General features: G+C 41.9%; 1 protein-coding gene across 3 annotated transcripts in view; it reads left to right on the plus strand.

The window, feature by feature from the left end:
- Positions 1–3,402: 3,402 nt before the first annotated feature.
- atrnl1a (attractin-like 1a) overlaps positions 3,403–27,389 on the plus strand; it is a 225,085-nt gene continuing 201,098 nt past the window's right edge. For all 3 annotated transcript variants that reach the window (XM_078288842.1, XM_078288841.1, XM_078288840.1), the window contains exons 1-3: positions 3,403–3,575; positions 25,872–25,955; positions 26,752–26,865. In XM_078288842.1, coding sequence (XP_078144968.1) covers positions 3,403–3,575; positions 25,872–25,955; positions 26,752–26,865 — 371 coding nt within the window. The remainder of the gene's footprint in view (positions 3,576–25,871; positions 25,956–26,751; positions 26,866–27,389) is intronic.

A 27,389-nucleotide genomic window follows, 5' to 3' on the forward strand; every position in this document is an offset into this window, starting at 1 on the left:
TGTGGGCAGAGTTAAAGGTAACAGAATAACCATTTCCTCAGTACAATGTCTCATTATACTGACTATAACCATTTAAAAAGTGACATCAAACTTCGACAATTCATTTTTGCTGACTTGGCTTTACAACCCACTGGGAAGATTTTGAATAGTGCGGGGGGGGGGGGGGGGGGGGGAATGCATATCTCCATATCCTTGACCTTGTCATTCATCCCGACTTGCAAGGCAAAGCAGAACCTAGATCAGTATTCCTATCACAAGACATTTGATAAATACTCTCCCTAATTTAGAGGCAAGGCAGATGGTCTTGTTGCTGGCAAAAGAGCTGGGAAATTGGGGCAAAGAAGGAAGTGTATGTCAGCACCAAGGTGCACTGTGGAGAGCAGTAGGTAGTGCAGCGAACTGCGTTGCATTTCCCTGGGGTGGTGTACAAAAGAAAAGCCCAGCCTGCAATAAGCCAGCTGTTTCCTCAAGCAGTGGCTGCCTGCCAACCTACCTGCTGTAGTTAGAGGCAATAGAATCAAAATAAGAGTCAACCTGAATTATTTGGTAAGCTAAATATGTTTCAAAATCGGATACTGACAAAACATTGAGGAAAGCTGAACCCCCTCTCTCCCCAGCAAGAATACACTTATACACCAAAGTGATATTCAACAAAGTGATTTAACCAAACAACAAAGCCATAAATATATCAGTCTTAAGTTGATTTTGGATGGATTTTTCTATAAAGGATATAAACAAATACACAATAGAAAAGAAATCACTTACACCTCACAGAGACATCTGTGTGTAACTCCCAATCATATTGGACTAATGAAGGTGGATCTTTTTTGTTTAAGGCACTGGATGGGATGGTGGTAAATCAACTATCAGCTGCATATGTATTTGAGATTGTTATAGGTTCAAGCCCACATTGTGATACAGCAAGTCTCTGCACAGATACGTAACCGTCACATTTAATGTTCTCAGTTAAAACCTTGTGATTCCCTTCACGACGCTGCAGCGGAGTAATCCTGCCTGAGACATGCTAGGACCAAATCTATTTTTTGGCTGAGGATTATTCTCTTTTTGGCTTACTGGATGTTTGAGTTAGCCCACAGGGAACACAGATTCAAATCTTGGCCTTGTTTACCAAAAGCACCACTTCAGTCCTAAGAACATCCTTGTGTGTGTTTATAAGCCAACAGAGTGAGATAACCTTATCAGGAAGATTTTTTTGGAGGGGGGAAACCAGGCCTCTAATCTGTAAGTCTGGTTCCAATATATCAGTCGTATCAGTCTGGGAAGCTACTCTGATGCATCCCACATGCACCATATAACTCGGGGTCGGTAATAAGGAGGTTGCTTTTGCTGAATTAAGTACATCCTTTTTCAAATCAAGCAATCACGGGCCATGTGTGTTGATCTCATTTAGCTGTGTCACTCTCCCTGTTGAGCACACTGGTCACTGTGTTTGCATTCAGATCTTTTGCCGTTCCCAGCTGGCGATGAAGCTCAAGCTTTGTCTGGAATATGCCTGGGCGATACGATAGATCAAATTCCTCCTTGCTAGACCTTGCTGTAATGGAATTTGCTCGGGTACTGATATGTTATGCTGTCACCAAAATTAGCCCAGAGCGATTGTTCCAGTACAAATTACTATTTTACTGCAGTTTTATTACCTACCATTTCCTGTGGTCCCCCTTTCTTACTGTAAAACTTTCTCTCTCTCTCGGGGTGTGTGTGTGTGTGTGTGTGTGTGTGTGTGTAAGAGAGAGAGAGAGAGGAGGGGGTGGTGGGGGAGACTTTGTGTTGACTTCAGAAGTACTCCAAATCCAATATATTTGTGTTGACTGAGTAACAAAATTGGATTTACAGTGTTGCTGTACTTACCCATCCTTGAAGAACAAAATATCCACTGTTGGAATTTGGCTGAAACATGATGAAGGGTGATTTATTCCAGGCCTTTTATAGTTTTGAGTAACACAAACTATTATCGGGATGTGCTAGGAAGCAGGGTGGCCTGCTGGTTTACAGGGGCCGTCCATCAGCTGGAGGATCTGGGTTCAAGACCGCACACTGACAAGCATCCGGCCTGCTGAAGTGTCCTTGAGCAAGACATTGAATCCCTACCAGCTCCATGGGCGGAGACCTGTAGCTGATCCTGACCTCTGATCTGCCTGGTGGGGGTGGCTAGTATTTCCTTAAAGGGAACAAGGAAAGTTACATTTTTATTGCTAATTAAATTATATGACTTTGAGTATTCAGTGACATATAGTGCAAATGATCAGTATTTGTTTGGGAAAAAAAGGCTAATTTCCTCATTTTTCATAAGAGCAATTCTTCATTATTCTTGATGATACATGAATTTCACATTGGATAGTGGAATGTTTTTTATTTTTTATTGTCTTGGCCCTGTCATTATGTCCTTTTGATCTGGCTCAATGGAATGCTGCTGATGGAAATTTAAGCCTCTTCTACTGTTGCACGTAGTGTGAGTCACCATCTGCTAAATGCCTCAAGTGTAAAAAGTAAATGTGAAAATGTGCTTAGACCATGTTGTAGACTAGAGGAATGTGCAGTTTCCCGTAACACACTGGTTTTGTCTCTGCGCAGTGTCCCACCGTGCTCGCCTGCGCTCGCATGGAAAGCGTTTAGGGAACTGTCCCTTTAACCGTGTGGCCCTACTGCTCATGCTCGGGGCTTTGTGCAGGACTTTCCCCGTCAGGAACCAGCTGTGGACGAGAAGAGAGCGAGCAGAGAGAAGCATCGCACCAGGGAAGCTGCGTTGTCGCCGCTCACTGTCGCATCCTCTGTCAACGAAACTAGGCAGAGGACACGTCTTTGTCTGGGAATAGATACAGCAGGACACGAGCGCGCACCGCGTAGGCCTATATGCGCTCTTTATTTTGATTTCCAGGATCTCATTCGTTCACGCTGAACTAGTATTATCCGATCACGGTCGTGTGTTTACATCGGAGCCTTTGCTAGACTGGAAGTTATTTAGAAGTCTTTCAGGGACGCGCCGCACAGCACAGTGTTTTTTTTTATTTTAGTAGCTCAAAACGGATGCTTACGCACCGATTGGCAATGCGTTTGCAATGTTTTTTCATATCTAACCAATTCCATAAAGTTGTATTTTATCCTTTTGTCCTGTCCCATAGCCTATGCTACCACAGCGGGGCATGATCTGACAGTGCGTAATTACGATTTTCCTGCGCCTTTTTCAGAGGCGTCACAGGTAGCCTGTACTTTACCAACACCTTACTAATGGTAACATATCACCTCACAGCATAAGGTGACCGTTTATTTCCTCATTCGGGGGCTGCAGCCTCTTCAAGGCACTCCGTTTCCATAATGGATGATGATGGGGAGACACATCTATGCACTTGGACAAAGTCTCCCAAAAGGGGCGCCCGGGACGTCATGAAAACATACATAGGAATATTTGTGATGCTTCATCTCGTGCTCCACACGGAAGCCTCGGTTTCCAAGTCGTGCGATAAAAGCTGCTTTTCAGGGAAGTGCATCAATGGAACCTGCGTCTGTGACCACGGATGGGTCGGGGATCAGTGCCAGCACTGTCAAGGGAGATTCAAGTAAGTTGCTGGACACGGGGACGGCGTGACACTTGCCATACTTTAGCCTAAGTGAGTCCACATTTGATCTCGTAGTTTTTATTATGGTAATAGAGTGCAAAGATCAGGAAAAAATAGACAGAAATCCATGTGTAAAGATGACATCAAGCAAGTATTCAGGACCAAAATGTTTCCTCCAACCTGTGTGCATCTATGCAAGACAGGTTGGTGACCTATGTCTAATAATTTATCACACTGACCAAGTAATAATATATTGTCAGTTATCAGTCAGTCATAAGGGGGTTTCAAAGTTTTTCATGGCAAATGATAGCCACTAGACTGGGCTTAGTGAATTGATGCCTTTGTTGTTGAACCACTTTGAGGCAAAGTAGCTATAAATTAAATAGATTAATTAATGTCTTTTTTACCCTCTCTTGTTTTGATAAAGTCCTTTACACATTGTTTGGCTCTATGCCTCTTGAATATGAGGGCTGATTAATGCCACCGAGAAACAAGAGGAGAAGTGTCTTGAACATGACATGGAAACCAAGCTGACAGCTTGACCAACACAGCTGAACTGAGGAGGGTAAATTTGCCACAATTGCATGAGATTGTCAACTCCAGCCTACAAAGGTGGGCATTAACCCTCGCATGCTCACCTCCTCCTATTGTGCCTCCCAGTATAAACATAAGCCATAACTAACACTATTACCATAGCGACTGATCTGCTACATACCTGAAAGAAAGGTGTTTCTCTCAATAGCTACTCATCACAAAAACAAAAATTTAGCTCTCAATGTTAATACTTTTGGCTTGTAAACTGCATTTTGTCCAAATATCTGCAACGGAAAGCCATATCTTCCAACTTTTCATGAACACATTGAGATCCAACTCTGGTCTGCAATTTTTTTCCTGGCACGCTTTGCAATGACATTTGTGGTACCTGGAATAAGGGGATAGGTCTTCCTCCTCTCAGGTTCATATGGTCAAGTTCCTGACGGCATCCGTTATCCACATGTGCTGTGCTATAACGTAATCCCACACGTGATGGAACATCCTTTGAATTCTTCCATCTACCATCTTAACTGCCGCCGCCAAGACACTCTGCTATGCTGCTGCAAGTCTAAGTAGCCAAGCAAGCATTTGACAATCGGAGACTTGGAACGGTAAAAATTGCTATTAAAACAGCTTTTGAAACTGTTTTGAACTGATATCAGAAAGATACTTAGGTCCTGATTTCACAAAACGATGTGGGTGGCAGCTGTGGATGATTACGAACACTGTGTCAACTTTCATTTTGGCACTATGTTTACATGAGTTTTCAATGTCAACATCAATCATATCAACATCCATTCAACGAAAATCAACATGTTTAATGGGAAGCATGTGTCCTATTGAATCCATTCAAAATAGAGGCGGCGTTGTTGATGACGCTTCTCCTCCTCCTCCTCCTCCTCCTCCTCCTACTGCTTCCCTGTGGCATTAATCATCCCTCATACATTCCAGAGAGGATGACATTCCTTTGTCAGTATCGTCCACCCCGTGGTCTGGAGAGGTATCCAGGGAGAGATGGCATAGCCTAAGTCTGGGCCGTTCTCACTAAAGGATTGTATCGATTTCCCAGTCAATGAGATTGTTGTGAGAACGGTGAAAGGAACAGGTTGTAGGCTGGACAACAGACAAATAATACCACAGGGACCATCTTTTTTTCCCTCGTTGTGGCTGGCAAGTGGCGAGTTAGTAACCGTTTATACACTCCAAAATGGTGCAGTATTTACAGAGTTCTCTCAGGAAGGTCGACTGGGCCGACCTGACACATTGTAAGCCCCAAAATATCCATTGGCACGGAATGAATGTCTTTTAGCTGACTGAAATGCTTGGTCTACCCATTGGTGGAGATTGGAGACTCTGGGTTGAAAGGCCTGTTAATACGGCACTTTTGAGGCATGGGAACAGCACATGGGAGACAATTGATATTGCTGCAAATCCCCTCAAATTAAACGTCAGATGTGTTACTGTTCAAATAGTTATTGATCTCGAAAGGCAGAATAAAGACAGAAAAGAGAGCAAGGGAAAGGGGTTGGATCTTCAATACTGCTGTTGTGCCCTGAAAATACTCAATAGTGAAACCTCAGTATAGTCATTGGATTGCAGTTTGGATGTTCAGTCCCCCCCCCCACCTCCTCACCCCGTCTCCTATGTCTCATATCCACACAGACAGATCCAATAAAGGAGAAATAGGGAGTAGGTTCTGTTTGTCTATTGATTTAAGCCATTGGTGCTTGGGTAGTTTTATTGGTCCGCAGTGTCGCCCTTTGTTTTCTGATTACTTTCGCTCTTGCTCTTTGTTTCTGTGTCTATCTGTGTTTCTCTGCTCCTCTCTCTCCCCTAGACTAGATAACGTCTTGCTTGTTCTCACAAACACACGCGTGCACGCACACACGCATGCACACAAATACACACACACACACACACGCATACACACACACAGCCAGTTGTGGAGAGGCAAGTGACAAAGTTGGGATCAAGAGAAGAGGAGATTGTCTGACAGTTCTCTTGACTATTTAAGCCGATTATTTTCTTAACTTTAAAAAAAAGAAATACTTAAATTTTATACTCTCTCTCTCTCCCACTCTCTTTCTTATCCTCTCCCTTTCTTTCCTTTCTTGAGTTTTCCCTGCATTTTCACCCCATTCATCAGCCAAGCGTTGATGAAGCAACAGGACATTTTCAAACATGACCCTGCTCTAGCATGTTCTTTTCAAATAGTGGTTAAAATAAAGTAATTTAGTGTATTTTCCCATGTGTCTTTAAGCTTTTCAGTAGACCTTATTATGGCTCTGTGCCTCCAGATTAATGTTCAATGCGTACAACAACCTGCACGCAGCTTTTTGATATGCAATTCAAAGTCTCATGACCTTTGGCTGCTCATAGGATGTTGTTCATTTGGATACTCCATCAGTTATGCCACTGACAGGTATCCTTGTCAATCACAAGCCATCATCAATCATTCCACACTGAGTTGTCACTTACAGTATGTCTAGACAACTTTTTTCCTTCTCAGTTAATAGGTTTCTCAAGAAGCAGCGAGTTCTTGAACCGAGCGTTCAGCAGGAACAATATATTTTGTGTTGGAATCTATGGGTGTACATATTTGTACATACAGTGTACAAATATGAGAATGTGCTAGTGCCTCCTTGTTTTTTCCTTTGCAGCTGGCCTATGAAATTGATGGGATAAATCATTTCAATTATAGGGACATTGTCTTGAGTAATAACAAGAAATAGCAAAGGAAATAGCCAGCAGATGTTGTAAAATAGAGCTGACATGAAGTAGAAATCCCAAAAAGTGAAAAAAAGTGAAAACATATTTCCAACGCCCATAACAATCTGCTGTGACCCCATTTTGACATTGACATTTGATGATGATGATGATGATGATGATTATGAAGACTGAAGTTATGTAATAGGGTTGCTCCTAAATAGTATGTGCATAATTAATGATTAACGATATGAAAGCAAAACCCACCATGCAATAATATTACAGCTGTGTAAAGACTTTTGAAAATAACTACATTTTTGAGAGTGGGATGATCTGCATTTTTGAAATATTGAGTCATGAATTTCAGAATCTTTCCCTAAAACAAATGTATAGCTCTCAATTATGATTGAAATCCTTCAATATTGTTTTGGAGGAAAATAATGAGTTATCTAATCAGTGACTGGTTATCCTTATCTAACCTTGTGATGGAAACTAGGCAACCAAATTCTCTCAGACAGACATGACAGTGGCGCTTTGCACTTTCAATAGCAAATTGTCTAATGCGGTGAATCAAAGTCAATTTATTTGCCTCAGGTTTTGCCAGAGTAAACCATAGCATTAATCTTGCTTTTGTCTGTGGTATGCTAAGTGCAAGCAGCCAGAACACTTCAGGCTGCTGTGATATGAACACACACTGATCAAACATTTCAAGTCATTATCTCCCAACTGAGATCCAGCGGGGGTTGTGGAAAGGGTTGTTGATGGCGCTAATTGATTGAGGGAAAAAAAAATCTCGTCTCTCTCATTGCGGAAATGCCGCCATTGCCTTTAGAGTAAAGCCATTGCTCACTGTCTATAGCCACAATGGAGGCTTGTGCTTCCCAGACAGCTGGGAGCCTAGAAAGCCATACTGATCAGAGAGAGGGATGATAAATGGGCTGAGGTGAGTCCGAGTTCAGACAACACTTCAAGAGTCTATCTATCTATCTATCTATCTATCTATCTATCTATCTATCTATCTATCTATCTATCTATCTATCGCTGGATTGAAACTCTCCCCTTCACGTCTGCTTTAATCTGTCTGCTAATACCGTGAGGGCAGTTTAGATATTACGGCGGCATGAAATCCTATTACATTATGTTGCAACCCATTACAGCTTCCCCCTCCGTTTCTACCCATCACTTTTTTTGGTACCGCCATGATATGAATGTCTCCTGTTGGTTCAGGGGTTTGAACCAGCAACCTTCTGGTCCCAAGCTTTCATATGCTCACCTCGAGGCTGCCAACATCCAACAGCATAGTATCAGACTTGTATATCTACAGTTTTGACTGGGTGAAGACATTTAACACAAAGATACAAACATGATATCAGCATATTAGAAATAAAAATAGGTCGTAGCTAAAACATGACCCGCCACTCCTGTCTGTGTCAAGGTAAGACTGCAGACTATTTCAGTACTGTGAAAACTGTGAATACTGTTGCCATAGCAATCACAACACATGTCAAAAGTAAGAGCAGATGTGTGCGTATGTGTGTTTGCAGGTGTGTGTACTGTATGTGTGAAATAGTCCCTCCCTCCCATTCACCTTACCTATTGATAGTATGTAAAAGAAGTAAAAGGATCGAAGCATTTGTATGCGATGGTGTGAGAAATGGCTTTTTTCCCCGACTGACTTGCAGTAGCATTGGTAGTGAATTCAACCCGCAGGCTGGTGCCCATTTCTCAGAAACACAAACACTGACATGAAAATGTTTTGAATGCCTTGGGAAAGGGTTTGAGCAGTGACCAATGGGACAGGCTTCTCAAAATCACGATCCTCCTCTCTGAGATACATGATATCTTAATATGCAGCCATTATGTTTACACTAGGTACACACATACAGTATGCGCAGATGTACAAAGATATGAAGTGATCTAAATATATCTACGCTGTCTTTTGATCCCTAAAGATAAAGAGAATGTAGCTGTTCAAGGACAACAACCACATTAGTGTTTTAGTAAAACAAGCTAAGTAGACAGAGAGAGAGAGACGGATAGAGTGCTTTTTTGACATCAGAGTTTGTTTCGTCTGAACAGAAGGGAGGGACCTCTTACATCATCCGCTGACATGGGCTCCTAGCCATGTGTGTGTGTGTGTGTGCGCGCGCCTGTGTGTGTATGTGTTGTTGTTGTGTATGTGGTGATTATGTGTGTTTAAGCCCTAGGCAATGTGCAGCGATGATGACACAGCTCATGTGAACTGAAGTTGCCACTGTACTCTGCTGAGTTTTAGTGTGTGTGTATGCGTGTGTGTGTGTGTGTGTGTGTCTGTGTGTGTGGGGTGGGGAGGGAGGAGCATCGGATGGCCATCTGTCCAGTGTGAGTTAATCCTGCTATGATGAGAGAGAAAGCAAGGGCAACACACACACACACACACACACACACACACACACACAAACACACACACTTGGATCAGTCGGTATATCACATGAATCATCCCCCCAAGTGTTCTTCCCTGAGGCTGTGGTTGCTTCAGAGATAAGTTATGGTCCGTAGTGACATCATCATCGTGGGACCATGTGTTCCAATGGCACTAGATTTGTATCAACAGTTGCTGCATGAAAAACAAATATCTTTAAACGATCATTTGGGCCTTTTTTCGACCTGGATTTGCTATTTTCCCATCATTTCCCATCATACCAATCAATTCTGACAAAAATCCCGTCAGCTACTTCACTATAGAGCTGCTTATGTCTCACATGCGGTTCTCCAATACAACCCTATGGGGCCAATGGACACTCGACCCCAAAAACAGACCCCAAAAGTCTTTTTCAACACTTTTGTTGCTCGCTCTGTAATGAGACATGTCAGTGAATAGATCACTGTTAAAATGTATTTAAAGTCATGTCATTCTCGTACAGTGAAAGTGAAAGTATGATGGAAAATGAAAGGAAAATAAGGTCCAAATTGAAAATGGACTAAATAATTCTTTAAGCTTCACTGTTTCTTTTTCCAATATATGACTTAAATTTCCTCAGAAGTTAAAAAAAAGTAAAAACACTTTCATATCAAGATGCATTATGCAGCTTCATCAGAGGAAACGCTGAAAAACAAATACTGCGGACTGAAACATTAGCAGTTGCGGAGCAGAGATACTTTCCAGACTGAGAGACTTTGAACCTCACCTTATAAATCTCTGTCTGATAATGATGATGTCACAACCTCTCTGTCATGCCCCACACAGACACAGTGGATCAATAATCATTTGGCCCTGTGCATACAGTCTAGACCAGCCATCACACACACTCACCATTTACCATCTCTGTCAGTTGTACAGCAATCAGATTAGTGGATGTGGGAATGTCCAGTAACCCACACACACACACACGCACACACACACACACACACACACACACACACACACGCACACACGCACATATACTCCAGGCTGATTAGGAAAGTGTTGAAGGGGAATAGAATCCATTAGAGTACAAGAGGACAAAGTTGGCTCATTTCCTTCCTTTTAATGTGAGTCCTTGTGTGTGAGTGTGTGTCATTTAGCGGATATACTGTATCGAGCCGATATTGGCCTTTTATTAAAAATCGCATATCGGCCTGTCAGTGTTGTCCACCCCTGTTATGATGGATATGACCCAAGTTGTTTTATAACATATTTATTGTATAATTGATAGGAAGCCCTTAACCTGAATTGATTATAATGTCATATTTTTATCAGATTTTTAGTATCTAAATGCTGTTTTAGAGGCTTTTCCACCCTGCCAAGAATAACAAAAATATGGCAGAAAACACAGTACAGTTGTAAATTTTTGAATTTTTTGGCCTCCATATAGTCAAATTGGATACTGAATACTGAAATGACATGGAAAGATATTGAATATTGACTATGCAGCTTCAATCCAAAGATGCTGATATCGTATCAGGCATCAAAAACCCATATTGATCAAACCCATATGTGTATACCTGTATGTGTGTGTGTGCGCATGCGCCTGCTTTATCATTCATCCTCGACCTTTGACCTAAAACTCCAGTGAGAGCGTGTCCATGTCTCAGCAGTAACTGTGTGTGTGTGTGTGTGTGTGTGTGTGTGTGTGTGTGTGTGTGTGGTCAGTGTGTGGACTGGAATATTGACTGTGTGTGTTGGATCCTCTGGGTCTCTGCTGAAGCTGTTGTTATTTTCCTGGCAGGGAGCATCTCTCTGGATTCTCCCCTTTCCTATCTTTCTATCTTTCTATCTTTCTTTCTCCTCACGTCCATCTATAGACAATCCATGTCTTTCTATCTCTCTGAATGTAAGTGAGAGAGAGAGAGAGAGAGAGAGAGAGAGAGAGAGAGAGAGAGAGATGGAACCAACAAGATTACATGTTAGTTTTGTTTCTCCTGTTAGTAATGTCTCTCTTTTCTCTCTCTCCCCCTCCTCTCTCTCTCTCCTTATCTCTCTCTCTCTCTTTCTCTCTCTCTATCTCTCTCTCTCTCTCTCCAGCTGTTTTGTTGCCATGCATCCACCCTGAAACCCAGTGTTCCCTCTCGCTTCCAAACTCAAACTGCATTTTTATACAACTGATTTCATAGCTAAAGCATGTGCTAGCTGTGTGTGCATGAGTTATTTCTTTGTGTGTTTATGTGTGTGTGTATGTGCACATACACATGTTTCTTTTGTGTGTGTATGTGTGCGCCTGCGTGTGGTGGGTGGGTGTGTTTAAAGTGAAAGCAGAGCCTGGATTATTTGTCTTCACATCTGGTTATTTGCCCAGGTTCTCTTGTAACTCTCAGTCCTCTTAGATTTGTTTTTCTTTTTCTGTCTCTGACGCGATGTTCCGACTTCTCACTCCAGCAGGGAGTTCATTCTGTGTGTGTGTGTGTGTGTGTGTGAGAGAGAGAGAGAGAGAGAGAGAAAGGGAGAGAAAGAGAGAGGGAGAGGGGAGAGAAAGAAAGTGTGTATTTGTGAGAGAGAGAGAGAGAAGGAAAGAGAGGGAGAGAGAATGATAGAGAAAGACATGAGCACATACACACGCATCTCTGCACATACACACACTCCGCCCCGGGCTGAACAGGTCATTTTGTCACAGCCTGTCACTTTCTGCCAAGTGGCATGGTGTAGCTCTCTCTCTCTCTCTCTCTCTCTCTCTCTCTCTCTCTCGCTCTCTCTCTCAGTTGCCAGGTGGCATGGCCTAACGCCCTTTATTGCTGTGCTCACTACCCAAGGCTGTTATTGTGGTTAGCTGTTTGGCTATTGGTCAGGCTGCAAAAAAATGAAAAAAATCATTTAATTTGCTAAATATTGCAGTTGTAGTAAGAATCTTAATATTGACAGAACATTTTTTTTCTATATTATCTTTTCAGCACTTGTCAGACAAAAATGTCAAACAGTTTTTAGCAGGAAACTGAGATGCCAATATGTAGGATTTGTTCTGTATGAATATAATGGGCGTATTTCTTCAAACGTGTAGGCCAGGGATTCTCCCTGGCCCAAGAATGCCTTGTTTACGAGGTTGTCCGGCCTCACATACCCAGACTACACCACAGACTGTTTCCTGCAGTTTTGTGCTTTGCCATGCTCAGAAGAAAAGCTTGGCGAAAGCTATTTGTCAGAATGAACAAACGTAATGGAAGTGAGTTGTTTTTAAAAGCAGCTTGTGGTCTATTTGACTCATTTGCACAGTATTTCTTCTCTTTTCTCAGTTTTCTCAGTTTTCTCATTATTTCCATATATAAAACACAGATAGATAGATAGTCTTCATCAGTATGCTAGATAGGTAGGTTCAGCTTTCCTTTGTGCCAGTGTAACATGTACAAAACTCACTCCTAACTTGAACTCACTCCTACATTCTGCCACTGAACTTGATCCTTTTTAAGCAGTGGATTGGATTAGACAGTGCGTATTCAACTTTAATGGTCTTGTGGTGATGGAGATAGGGGGGTTCACTGTCACTGAATATGACGTACCTGCCAGTGGCCACAGGTTACAGTGCTGCCTGTCGAGACCAGCTCTCCATCTGGGGCATTTGTGGTGTGTGAATTGAGTTTAGAGGGGTGAGTGTAATGTGGCTGATACTATGTGATATAGTCTGTTGGTGTAATAATGTAATGTGATAATTAAATTTCTTAATTGAACCCTGAAGGGAAATCCTCTTCTCCCTTGCCCCCCCTCGAACACAGGCTCAGCTGCACAACAGCGTCCCTGAGGCTAGAAGGGATTGAGCGTCTTGCTCAAGGACTCTTCAGCAGAGCGGGTGCTTGTCGACACGGGGCGAGCCATGGTCGTCCGATAGAAGGACGATCTCTAAAACGGCTAGGCCACCCTGCCACCCTTTGGTGTAAACATACTTCTCAGTTTTAATTAACCCTCATCCTACCAACATATTTAACAGGACTACCGACTGGGGTCCCTGGGGACCCCAAGAATAAACTACTGTAAGAAACAACCATCATAGCAAAATGTTAACTTATTTCTTCTCAAAACATTATTAGTTATGTAATTAATGTCATCTGAAAAAAAACAAACAGATTATTATTATTTTAGGAAAGTTACAGTTAATTAAATTATGTATTGTATTTCTGACTTTGAACATCATCTTACCTTAGGAAGAGCAGTATTTAGGGTCGTCGACAGAGCACATGAGGAAACCTGTCTGCTGCATCTGTGTCTGTCTCCTTCAAAATGACTGACAGAGTGCCCCTACCCCCCCCCCCCCCCAATAGTGTGAGATACTTTAAATTAGGACCCATGGCAAACATGAACTCAATAAATAGTTCCATCTATTAAAACTGCATAGGTGGAATTGGATGCTTTTGACTGGGGTCCCCCAGGACCCCAACACACTGGTATTTTTAAAAAGCACAAATTAAAACAGAAACAGAAAACAATGATATGAACTCATTAGGAACAAATTGATTGACGAAGTCATGAAAAATTGGAATGATAGAATAAAGCACCTGTGAGATATGACAATACCTCTGGGGTCTGCGGGTACCCCAGTCGGTAGGATGAGGGTTAAGGCGAGTGCTGAACACAAAGTGTGTGCCAGTGGCCGGTGATCATCAATTACACCAGGAAAACAATATTGGGGCATGGAGGGCGGGGGAGGTGTGAGGAGAGGGCCGGAGCAGGAGTAAATCTGATGCATGGGAAAATTGGTACAAGGTTTAATAACAATGTGACAGTTCATATGATTTAGACTAGAGGTTGTCTAGGACACCTTTCAGTTGGATAATAAACATTTCAGCTACTTTTAATTTAGAAATTGCAGTAGTGAATATAGCAACAATATTGTTGATTCATCATTTAATCAACTAATTACTGTAATTCACAGTATTCAATAATTTTTAATAGGATAAGATTGTTTGTGTAGCAGTTCTTTGTGGACTTTGGGCAGTTCAATAAGTTGAGCATGGCAACTGATGATACAAGAGGCATGAAAAAGCTTTTATACTTTTGTACAATTGCATAAAACAACCTCATGCTATTTTGCTTTGTTGATGATTTTGATTTGATTGTGTGTTTTTCCTGTTTCTTTATGGGTGTATATTGTAGTGTGAGAGATTTGATGTTTGAGACAGTATGTGTAGGAATGTATGCAGAGTTTAGTCAGCCTATGTTGGGTGTGGTTTAGGGATTTAGTGTGTGTGTGTGTGTGTGTGTGTGCGCGCGCATGTGTGTGTAGTGCTGCAGAGTACAGGAAGCCATCCCATAATATAACTGGGAGGAGGCTGACAACAGGGGATAGTGATTTCCGTCGGCATGGCAACGCTTTGCAGCCCCATAATACACAATGGTGTCTTAATGCAGACCACATGTGATGGGGCCCACCATAGGGACGCACACACACACACACACACACACACATACACACACATACACACACACACACCTCTGTTGGCTATAGGGCATAGTATGTAATCAGTCTGTGGCCTGGCTGGGCTGGGTGCAAACTCTGTAATAATACAGTGGCCTGTTGTCAAACTGTAATAAAGGCTCTATTTCTGCAGACACACACACACAGTCACACACACACACTCCGTTCTCATCCTTGTACGTGAGACGACAAGCAAACATGTTTTGTCTCCTCCGCTGCTGTGTCAGGGCACAGAGGAGAGAACAGCCACTATCTCCAACCACAAAATGTTTCTCGCTCATACTGACTGACTGGCTCCTTGGACTCCTTGGATACCAATTTTATATTTGGAGGGCAGTGATTTTATTTTATTTTTTTCCATAACAGAAGCAAAGGATCTTTCTGTAAAGTCATATTTTATTTTTATTTTATTTTTTATCACGGGAATAGACAGCTACTTCACAGTTTTTGTAATGAAGAAGAAGAATATAATTTTATTTGGCAGATATTAGCGGGGTAGATGTATAGCCTATTATTATACTGTGCTACAAGTTGTGTTCTAATAATTTGTTTCCTTCAGTAAAACAATTAAAAACATAACATGTGTGTGTTGAAAACAAACATTTGGAGGCTCGTTCACTTGCAGTAACGAACCTTGGCTGGAAAGTGACATTCGGGACATTCGGGACATTCGGGACGGCCCTCCCAGCGTCTGCAGCCCTGAAAAAACCCTCAAAAAAACATGTATCCAGACAGTATGAGATAACTTGAAAAATGAGCAGATTGGAGTGTAACACAATGTCATTTATAAATGGTCAAATTTCCACGAACTGTGCTAGGCAATTTCACACAATGATGGCCCCAAATGGCGGTGAGAGGTAACTGTAACTGAAATTTAAGGACTTCCATACCCAGAAGTGTTCATGATCCAGGTCCTGACACTAGAATTTCATTTGGGCAAATAGGGTGAATCTTTCTTCTCTATTGCAACCCCACTTTGTAATTTAAGCTGATAAGATGGGTGTATTTTTTACATAGAAATCTTGCATAGTGCAGTGTTAATGCAGTCTGTAGTTATGTGAATTCCCCCCTGTGTATTGGATTGGTAACCTTTAGTTTTCCCAGGTAAATAAGTACCGTTAAAGTCTATTAACCTTTAGAATCAAGCGTGTCATTCGGGAGAGCGGCCCCCATTCCCAAGTTAAGGCCTCTGGATTAACAAGGTTCTGCTGTAGTACCAGAAGAACATGAAGAAGCAGTATTTCTTCATATATGAATGGATGGATATTTGAATATGACTTTCACATCCCAAAGAGCCAGGTGGCTAAGGCAAAGTCCCCTCATGTGTATGGATGCCTGCATGGATATACAGCCGTGTGTGTGTGTGTGACAGTAGGTTGGGATGGAGGGGTGTGTGTGTTGTTGAAATCTCTTCTCCTCTTTTCTTATTCTATTCTATTTAAACATGCCGTGTTCCTATTAGCTTTCCTTTGACCTTATTTGAGGTACAGGATCCGTGTGATGTGAAGTGTGTGTGTGTGTGTGTGAGAGAGAGAGAGGGAGAGAGAGAGGGAGAGAGAGAGAGAGAGAGGGCGATGAATGATGCGCTGGTGTGAAAGCCACTGGACCGTGACTATACTGTAGGTGATAGAGACCCAGTAACATCAATCATGTGTACTCACACACGCGCGCACACACACACACACTCTCTCTCACACACACACACACACACACACACACACACACATGCACGCGCACACACACTCTCTGCCCTCACTATTCCCAGTAGAAGGGTTTTTCTTGATTTTTAATAAAGGATATCTGCAGAGAAGGTCAAGGTTATTCAATTGTTGGTCATTCATCTCCTCTTTCTGCTCTCCCTAGACACACACACACTTAGCACACACACACACGCACACACATGCACACCACACACACACACACACACACAGATCTCTCAATCTTCACTATAGTGGCCTCAGCTGGGGGACCCCTGCCCCTGTGTGTGTGTGTTTGAGTGTGTGTGTGTTTGTGTGTGTGCAAGTGTGTGTGTGAACAATGCAGCCGTCATCTCTGGGTTGTCTAGTTATCTGTCATTGTCTTTATGTTGCTCTGCAGCTATCTTGCAGCAGATGTATGTGTGTATTATATTCGTTCCAAGGGTTTTGCACGCTGTTCAAGAGGTGTCAAAGATAATATTACTTACTGTTTTTATCAGAGACTGTTGAGCGTAATACAAACATAAATGGCGTCGAAATTGGAAACCGGATGTACTGCTAGTGGCAAGATATATAGCTGCATATCTAAAAAATACATCATAATGGTTGAATTCTTGTATAAGGCGGTGCTGGCAAGCCAGACTCAGCATGGAAAGCTTTGGCACAGAGTAGAGAGCATTGCTAATCCGTTCCCCTTGGGGAAGTGAGCTAGAGATTTGTGAAAATACAGATTATTGAAATACATTGAATTACTGGTGCAAATATTATTTTAAATCTCAAATCATCTCAAATGTCTATGCATTCTAAACACTGTGTACAGTTTATCTCATCGTTACGGTGCTTTTAGTTGCATGCACCACCAAGCCAACACATTACTGTAAATTACATTTACATTCATGCAATTATTTGACCCTCTTATCCAGACACACTTACAGAGCATGAAGGGGTTCAGTGGTTTGCTCAAGGACACTGTGGCTGCTGCGGGGATCAAACGTATTTGTCTTTGCATGTATGTGTATATACACTGAATATACAAACTATCAGGGGCATCTTCCTGATATTGAGTTGCAGCCCCTTTTGCTCAATCCACATCTCAACTGTCTCAAAGAAATCCTTCTCGAACTCGTCTGCTTCTCTACATCTCCTCCTTCGTGATTGGTATAGATTTAATACGGGAAATCAATTTGCAATAATGGCTTTTACCTTGATTCATCTCATCAGTGTACTGCCCTGATATTTTGTACATTCAGTATACTGTATATATACATGTGTCTGTGTTCTGCATACATATACTGTATGTATGTGTGTGTCATTTCAGATTATGCAAAACCCATCATTAGGCACTCTTTTTAAAGGTTCATTTTTGGCTTACAGTTTTTCACAATTGTTTACACACTAAAACTGGAACTTGGGACACAATCACTAAAACCTGAAACTCATGTGTCAAATCCCTAAACCAAGTCTGCAAACCTACAAGCACATTTTCTTTTCTCTATCACACTTTTTGCAAAACACTACACACAATAATGTGTAGTTTTCTCTCATTCTCTACATTAGGCACAACATTCAAAAACTAAAATCACATGTGTTCATTTGGAAGCACTGCCATCCCAAATGCTTAAATTAATTTACCAATTGGCAACATCCACTCATCACACATATATATATATATATATATATTGTTCACTCAGAAATCAGAGGTTTAGCTCTATAAAAAAAAGCCCCAGGTGAGCTCTCTTGTTGTTTAGAACAATGTTGCAGTGAGAGCTAGAGGAAGAGTAGTGACAGTAAGAGGAGGAAGAGGAGGATGAGGAAAAAGAAGAGCAAGGAGAACAGTTATCTCAGATGAGATCCGGGTCACTTTGGTTCACCATGTGGTCCACATGGGTTGAGCATGAGGGAGGCTGGGCAGAGAGTCCAGAACCTGAGCTTCACTGCTGCTTCCATCATCCAGACATTCAGAAATGAGAACAGGCAAGTAGCCTCCTGTCTGCACCATGCTGCTGTTCTTTATACTGTAGTATACTGTAGTAGTAGTAGTAGTAGTAGTAGTAGTAGTAGTAGTAGTAGTAATAGTAGTAGTAGTAGTAGTAGTAGTCCTATACATCAGTAGGCCTGTGCTACTCAGTGATGGTTGGCCAATGTGACAGTAATGTGTCATTTCAGATTGAAAAATAGAAATATTCTTGGACCCTAACCAATCACATCATGTTTTTAGATCTTCTGCACAACTGAGAGACGACCAGTCTTGGCTTATGATGTAGATGAGGTGCTGTTCGACCCAAACAGGAGGCAGGATGCAGCCTCATTTTTTTTTTTAATCCTTTTTCAATTTTTTTTTTGGTTTTGTTTACAGAAAAGCCTTTTTTCTGTTTTTATCCTACTGCATTGTGTTTTGTATGTAGAACACTTCACATATGCAACACATTCAAGTGTTCATACATTCATACATTACAGTATTTGTGATTGAAATACAGTATTTGTGTGTTACTATATTACTGTATACTGTAACAGTCTTTTACAACAGGCTACTGTGCATGAGTGTACCTCTGAACATGCAAAAGGCATAAGCCTACTGATGAGATATTCATAATAATGTTTTCCGTTGAGCACATCAGTGTGTAGTCGGTTGTTAGAAAGATGTATTCATTTGATGGTCGTGTGTGTCATTGTATTGCAAAATAACATTTTGAAAAGAGATAAAATGGTTTTGAATGAAGTGATTCATTTTGCCAGTGATTTGTGGAGTTTTGCATTTTGTGTTAGTGGTTTTGTGTTTTGTGTTTAGAGTTTTGAGAACATGAGCCCTAGTTTCAGAAAATGTGTGTAAGCAATTGTGAAAAACTGTAATTGCAGAGTTTTACAGCAGAGACAGACAGTTAAAACACGCAACAGAAGTCACAGTCTGGATTTGAACTCATGACATCGCTGGTACACAGTACGCACCCTATAATCAACTGAGCCACCGGGACATCCAGCTTTTGATTTTGTTTTAGCGCCTTTTTTTTAATGGGGCAACTTTAAGTGCTTTAGAGCATGGAATGAGAAAAGAAGCCAAAAGAGGGAAAGAGGGAAGAGAAGAAAGCTGTTTGATGCTTGGTGCTGGTGAAGGTAGCTAGCTTGCAGTGGCAGAATGTGAGTTTTAGATTTAAATGAAGAGAGGCTTTTGACTGCCTTGAGTGTATTATAGTGTGGAGAGGGAATTCCACTGTATTATATTATGTATTGTTATGCCTTACACAGTATATCCAGTCTAGTGTATCACTATGTGGAGCTGTGGTATCTGTGTACGGTGGTCCAAATCTGTGTAAAGACTATATTGTCAGAGGGAGTGTTGCTATTCTTAGATGATTTCCAAGCCTGTGTGTGTTTGTCATTGTTTTTGTGAATGTGTGTGTGTGTGTGTATGTGTTTGTATGTTCTTGTTCTTCTATCCTCATGAGACCAGTTTGAGTTTTAGACCTTATGAGTGAGGAAGTGAGGTCATTTTGTCCGGTCATCACTTCTTCGAGAGGCTAGTTTTAAGGTTTAAGTTTACGTAAGCTATGTAGTTAGGGTTAGGGGTTAGGGAATGAATACAGTCAATGGAAGGTCCTCATGTATAGTAAGACAAATGTGTGTGTGTGTGTCTTTGTGTTCAGATATTACTGCCAGTGATGTCACTCTCAGCTGACTAGACGCTGTCACTGCAAGCCTTTGTCAGCGTGGTTAGGTCTCTGTGTGTGTGTGTGTGTGTGTGTGTGTGTGTGTGTGTGTGTGCGTCTGTGGTGGTTTTTGATCATGTGTTTGCCATTTTGTGTTCACACGCGTCAGTGTGTCACCATGGTCTCAGTCAGCCCAGTGGTTAGTGAATGTCTCAGTCTTGTTGTTGTTGCGGTGGGGTGGGGGTGGGGGTGGGGATGGGGGTAGCCTAGGGGAGGGTTAGAGTTAGGGTTAGAGGAAATCAATAGAGCAAGGTTCTTTTCATGCATCCCATATGACATACTGACCTGTAGATGCATCACTATTTTCTTCTTTTCTTATATTGGAGTGGGCAGTCTACTTACCTTTTGATATTTTTATTCAGATAGTGGGAAAGTAGGCCTAGTGAGGGAGACAGAGTAGCGGGATACACTCTGCATACACTCTGGGCACATCATGACGGCAACTATTTAAGGATATGTTGACATTTTAGATTTTTACATTTCAAATTCAAATCTGTTCCTTTTCTTCACCAGGCTCTTGTCAGTTTCGTAGTGACACTTTGCATACGGTAAACCGGCTTGCTAGCATTTATAGCATTTCTTGTTGATGTTGTTAGCCTAGCCTGCATAGCGTAGTGTGTCATCTTGCAGCTAGCTGCAGTCTATATGTTGGTTCAAGCGAGGAATGCTAACAATGCTAACAAGCCATTTAAAAAGATAATCCACGAGAATCTTGTTTTATTTGATTTTGGCAGTTTGGCAGTCTTTGCTTTGTTTTGTGCTGCGTTTCCCAGCTATAACTTCACATAAGTGTCGCCAGTACTGAGGTAGAGAGGCAAACAAATAATGGAAGGACAGAATTTCAGCTGGTACAGAAGAGCGACCATGTCTACAGAGACAGTAATATCTTCTCTATAAATATATCATATTTTATGTGATAACTTTCTACTTACATTATTACTGCATATCACATCGGATAGCCGCAAACAAATGCTAATAATGTTCGACAAAAGACAGTGACTGCTACAGTAACATTAGCAAAAGACTACTTTTAACCTGCAAACTGCTGTCATTAACTTACGAAACCAAGCTAACCAGACACGTTTACCCGTTTGACTGTGTTTGACTACCAAAAAATTGCCAGTTGTCTTTCAAAAATTGGCCCAAAGTAGCCTAATAATAAAGACACTCAATGTCGACTGTGGTTAATAAACGATAGCAAGACCAGTTCAAAAGAAAAAGAGACAGTCTCAACTCAGTCCCTTCTCATCTTGGAGTGCTTTTCATCTTGGGAAGGCAATGCTCTCTAGTTCTTTCCTTTTTTATCCCGCTTGCTTTCCTCTGAGCGATTACTCTTACACTTTTACATTTACATTTACACTTTTTCCTTGGATTTTCTGTTAATGAAGTTTGAGTTTCTGTAGCTGGCGCTCTTTTCTTTGTCAGTTCTGCCATGGTGGCTCTCGCTGCTCATGCTAACTACCCAGTTCCTCCGTTTATTCCAAACAACCTGTTGTTGCTGCTGAATTCAGATGCAAAGACAGAGCTTACTGTTATTTATTCGGTTCTTTTGTGTGATGAATCCTATTCAGACACTTTGGCAATATTCATGAAATATTAATTAACTGAATTGAAGTGAGGTGAATTCAAGTCAAGTGAATTTAATTGCATGGAATTTAGAGAGAGAGAGAGAGAGAGAGAGAGAGAGAGAGAGAGAGAGAGAGAGAGAGAGACTTTGTTGGTCGTTGTCAGATGTTTTTATTGTATATCTGGTATACTAATACTAATAATACTAATACTACTACTAATACATTTTCTTTATTTTTAAACAGCAAGAAATGAGTGAATGCTAGTGCTAGTGCTCTCCATGAGTGTGTGTGTGTGTGTGTGTGTGTGTGTGTGTGTGCGTGCGTGCGTGTGTGTGTGAGAGAGCGACAGAAGCAGATAAGTGAATGAGGTTGGGGTGACAATTGAAGGCAGTAATGGAAAGACAGAAAAAAAATGAAATGGAAGATTTGTACCTACACTACCTGAAGATATGGGATTCTCTCGCTCGCTCTCTCTCTCCCTCCCTCGCTCTCCTTCTATCCATTTGTCTGTCTATCCTTCATGCATCTGTCTTCTATACAGCATCAATTATTCACCCGGAGCAGATGAATATTTCAAAGGGTGCTGGACTCTCTTCCTCCATACCTCACCCCCCTCTCTCATCCTTCTCTCTTTTTTATCTCTTGCTCTCCCCTCTCTCTCTTTCTACCTTCTTCTCTCTCATCTGAATTTCTCTGCCTTCATACCTCCGCTCCCTCTGCCACCACCCTCTCTCATGTTTCTCTCGACCACTTTTCTCCCCTGTGTGTGTGTGTGAGAGAGAGTGTGTGTGTGTGTGTGTGTGTGTGTGCATGTCCTTCCACTCCTAATCTTAAAAGGATGTGGCTTTGGCCTCATGCTGTGAACTCCTAGACCGTCTACTTTCTCTGGTCATCATTTTTAGCCTGATAGCTTGTTCTCTCTCTCTCTCTGTGTGTGTGTGTGTGTGTGTGTGTGTGCACTTGTGTGTTTGTGTGTGCACATACAGTATATTGTGCGCGTGAGTGTATCTTTCTGTCCTCTGCTGTGCCAGGCTTTTTTGGGATTGATGGGAGCAGCATTTGGAGTGACTGTTTGTTGGGGCTATAGGAGGCCACTCCAGTCAGATCCTCATTAAGAATGAATGGGATGTACCTCTGCCATGTTTCTGTAGACAGGCCGAGGCTTCACTTGGCTCTCACAGCCTTTTTCACTTTGGAAGGAAATCCTAGACGAGAGCCGCACCGAATGCGATTGAGATATCCTCTCAAACACTGAAGTGTTTGCTACAGTTTTTATTAATATATGACGTAGCCACTTTTCTAAAGGGTGGATGTCTCATTTTGGATCAAAAGTCTCCATTTACACACACACACACACACACACACACACACATACATCTCATCTCATCACATATCTCATCTCATCTCATGTATGTAATGATGATGACAATGCAGACACTTTTTCTCCTATTAAGTGAAACAGTAGAATAAGTGTAAAGGTGTAGCATTTTACCATCAATAAATCATTATTTTTTAGGCATTACTATAATTACTGTAAACAAATGAGACTGTTGCCAAGAAGACTGACAGCCTGCACTGGCCTCCACACTACATTTTACATTGTACATTGGATTTCTGCTGGATTTGCTTTAGCCTACAGTACAAAGGGAGATTGATTTGTATGGTGCAAAATAGGATGATCTTCTGCACAAACAGAGCTAAAGATTTCAGAGTTTCTTACAATGGCAATATTGTCTTTGTGACAGGAAGCAATGGGGTTTATGGGAAATGTGGTCTTAATTTTGAGAAACTCTAGCACTAATAATACCACTGGTGTAAGATAGAGGCTACCAATTATCTTGACCATGGTCTCATTTGTTTTACGGTAATCAGACCAAGGTTTCACAGTTAACTGGACAATGATTGATACTTACAATGCTACATGGTGCACCTTTAAATACATGGATCAACAAAATTGCAAGCAGCCAAATAAAAGAGTGCAACGGACAAGGTAGTTTGAGTGAATAGCATTCCTGTGATATCTACAATCAACAAAGCAAGAAGCCTAAAAATGATAAAGCGCAAGCGTTTTTCTTCATCATCATCACCATCATCATCATTTGAGCCTAGCATTACAGGAAACTGACGTGAATATTTGTCTTCTAATCTGGGATTAGAGCCAGAGGATCAAACTCTGATCAGGAGAGACTGATAGGAGAGATGCATAGAGCGATGGAGAGATAAGGGGAGAGAGGGACAGAGTGAGGGAAATGAGAGACGGCTCGAGAGGGGAGGCAAGAGGGCGGGAGAGAGAGAAGGTAAATGGAGATAAAGGATAAAGCAGAAGAGAGAATGATGTGAGGCCTGAACATGACAGCAGGGTTCGTCTGTGGTTCACCTCGAGCCTTCCGTCTCTCTCTCTCTCTCTCTCTCATTCTCATGTCTGTGTGGTTCTGCGTCCCTGTGTAGCTCTGCAGAGTGCTGCTCTACCATGGCTTGTGTGTGTGTGTGTGTGTGTGTGTGTGTGGGTTATTGGCAGGATTACGGCATTTACTGTGGCCTGTGTCCGGCTGCGCTGCAATCTGTCTGCTCTCTCTCTCTCTCGCTCATCACGGGGAAACAGCACGTTTAGCCCAACACAACTCCTAATCTCATGCACTGAGAATGATGATGATGGTGATGATGATGGTGTGTGTGTGTGTGTGTTTCTGTGTGTGTGTCCCATCCCAGTCATAGGTCATACCCCACCCAGGCTGGTTTGTATGTTCGCTGTGTCCCTGGCAGATTCTTAATGTCCAGTTGCTTGGCTTTGGATGTTTTTGTGCGTGAGACCACAGACTCTCTGCCCTGTTTCCGACCCAGAGCACGCAATGGAAATTAGTCTTGCTCTCTCTCTCTCCCTCTCTCTCTCCCTCTCTCTCTCTCCCTCTCTCTCCCTCTCTCTCTCTCTCTCTCTCTCTCTCTCTCTCTCTCTCTATCTCTCTCTCTGGCCTGGCAGTGTGCCAGCGTGACCACAGAGCCTACAGTGACAGTGCAGGCTTAGATAATGGACACACACACACACACACACACACACACTGACAGAGTATTACCCTGTCCTACTCGAGACAGGCTGCGATGTCTTCAGTGTCTGTGACATGGTGTGTGTGACAGAGTGTGTGTGTGTGTTTGTCTGTGTGGATGTGTGTGTGTCCATTTTCACCTTTTCCCCAGCAATGTAATGGATTTATTTTGACTGACAGGCATGACTGATGTTTATGCACACACACACACAGACATACACACGCACCGCCACCGTTGTTATTACTATTGCCACATGAATATGTCAAGTGATTGCTATGGCAACAGTAGCTTTCACGATTGAGAAATAGTGCGCGCTGTCTTACCTTGACAAGGGTGGGGTGTCATGTTTTATCTTCTTATGGGAATATTGTTATTCCCGCCACCAATATTTTATTCACTCAAGGCTCACCCTCTGATGCTCGTTATCCCTAGATGGCTGAGAGCACATATTTCTATATTTGCATATTACTGATTCTACTAATACATTTCTATCTTTGTGATAAATGTCCTACACCGTTATATATTTGAAGACTTTATTTACAAAACGCTACATATCCACGGAAAAATATCATCTCTAAAATACAGAGGATTCAGTTTGTAAAAGTTTTATCATTCTGTCAACCAAGGATTTTTTTTTTAATCTACTATCCTTTTCAAAGTACCTAAATTTGCATTGATTTTTGTGCTATCATTCATGGAAGAGAAGGTTTCTGCTAGTTTTTTTTTTCCCAAATGGTTGATATCTCACTTTGGATCATAGATCTATTGATCTAGCTTGAAATAGGCGGAACAAGTCACCTGCCGTCACTCTCCCCCATCGGCTCGCCCTACACACCCAGTGTCTGAAGGTCGTAAGAATGCATTCCTTTGTTCTTTGGTCACAAGATAAAAAGTTTGAGAAGCACTGGCTCTTAATCCAAATTCTTGTCTGTATTTGGGGAGGGGGGACCAGGCCACAACGAGTTAAACTGCTGCTTTTCAGGCTCTGCTGTTGTGCGTAGTGTTATTACCATAGACTGACTGCGAGGTTACTCAAAACCATTCGCTTGTAATGTTCTATCCTCCTGTGTGTTGTTGAAGGATGTGTCATCGCCTTATAAAGCAATGAAGATCGCATTAACCTCCCTCTTTCTCTCTCTCTCTCTCTCTCTCTCTCTCTCTCTCTCCCTCTCTCTGTGTCTCTCTACAGGTTAACAGATCTGTCAGGCTCTCTCACAGATGGGCCAATAAACTATAAGTACAAGACCAAATGCACCTGGCTGATAGAGGGATAGTGAGTATCTCTGTTTTTCCTCTCCTCTTGTCACCACTAATCCTGTTTATTTACACCTGCCTAAGTAATGTGTCTGGTTTAAGGAGGGGCTCCAGACAAAAACACATATTTTTTTTGTGTATAAAAGGAAAAGAATTTGTCTTTGAATCTAGTTATCGTTCGCTAATTCAAGAGTTGCTTTGTGCCTGTTAACACCTCAAAGATGCATGCAACGGCGCCTGAAGGCACGTAATGATAGCTTTGTCTAAATATGTTAAGTGCTTTTCACAAGTTTCACAAGTTTCAACATTGTTATCCCTAAAAAGGCAACAAGTATTAATGTTGCGACAGAGCTTTGTAGGCCGTTTTAAAAATGCAATCAGATGTTCCATTTATCAAAAGGGAGAGCACTCTTGTTACATTTTAACAAAGCAAGAAATATTAAAGCAATTTTTTACAGCTGGTTAAGATGACAGCTTATTTCAGCAGGATGATTAAGTAGATGTCAATAAATTATTGTCAATATACGCATAATGCCATGGGAGGCCATTCTTCGCAATGATTTGAGGCGTTGTGATGAACTATGCGAAGTGGAGTCCATGCAGTGTCAATTTGTGTCAACACCACCATAGAATTCACAAATAGCTAATAACACTTAACAAAAGTAATAATCATATGCGATACATAAAGCATACATAATCATCAACAATGTCTTTGTTTATATTCATCTATTCCTAACCTGATTGCTCTCTCTCTCTCTCTCTCTCTCTCTCTCTCTCTCTCTCTCTCTCTCCCCCTCTCTTTCCCTCTCTCCCAGTCCTAATGCAGTGCTCAGGCTGCGCTTCAATCACTTTGCTACCGAGTGCAGCTGGGACCATATGTATGTCTATGATGGAGACTCCATTTACGCCCCGTTGATAGCTGTCTTCAGGTGAGCGGCCGCTAATCTGAATATGCAGGAGAGCTGTGAGAGCGGGGTGGGGGTGGGGGGGGGGGGTGGTGGAAATCATTCACGTAGCCTTTGGCACGGCCTTGAAAGCATCCACAAATGTACACTTTTTCAAGTTAATTACTTCATGTGTAGGCAAACTGCGGGTCTCACAATTACTGCAGTACCACAATAGTCTGGTAATAGGAAGCAAATACTGCAGTTAGTCACATTACGGCCTTGACTGCCATTTTGTCCACAGCTTTATTGTGCATTTTTCTTTTGTTGCTGATGAACATTACCATGAGCATGTGGGTAGTACATTGTAATCTGAAAAGAATTCATCATAAAAACTATAATCGTGTCACAATAATGCACTAACCTCCCACTGTGTGCTATATGCTCTATTGAGGCTTATTTCTCGTCGACACACTTGAGTTGCTCCTGGGTGATGGAGGGGTTCATTTGGCCCATTCCAACTAGGGGGAATTATTTGGCATTTGCTTATACAAAGCCTAGGCTTGTAT

The sequence above is a fragment of the Centroberyx gerrardi genome, chromosome 15 (genome assembly GCF_048128805.1).
Source record: "Centroberyx gerrardi isolate f3 chromosome 15, fCenGer3.hap1.cur.20231027, whole genome shotgun sequence".
Lineage (NCBI taxonomy): Eukaryota > Metazoa > Chordata > Actinopteri > Beryciformes > Berycidae > Centroberyx > Centroberyx gerrardi.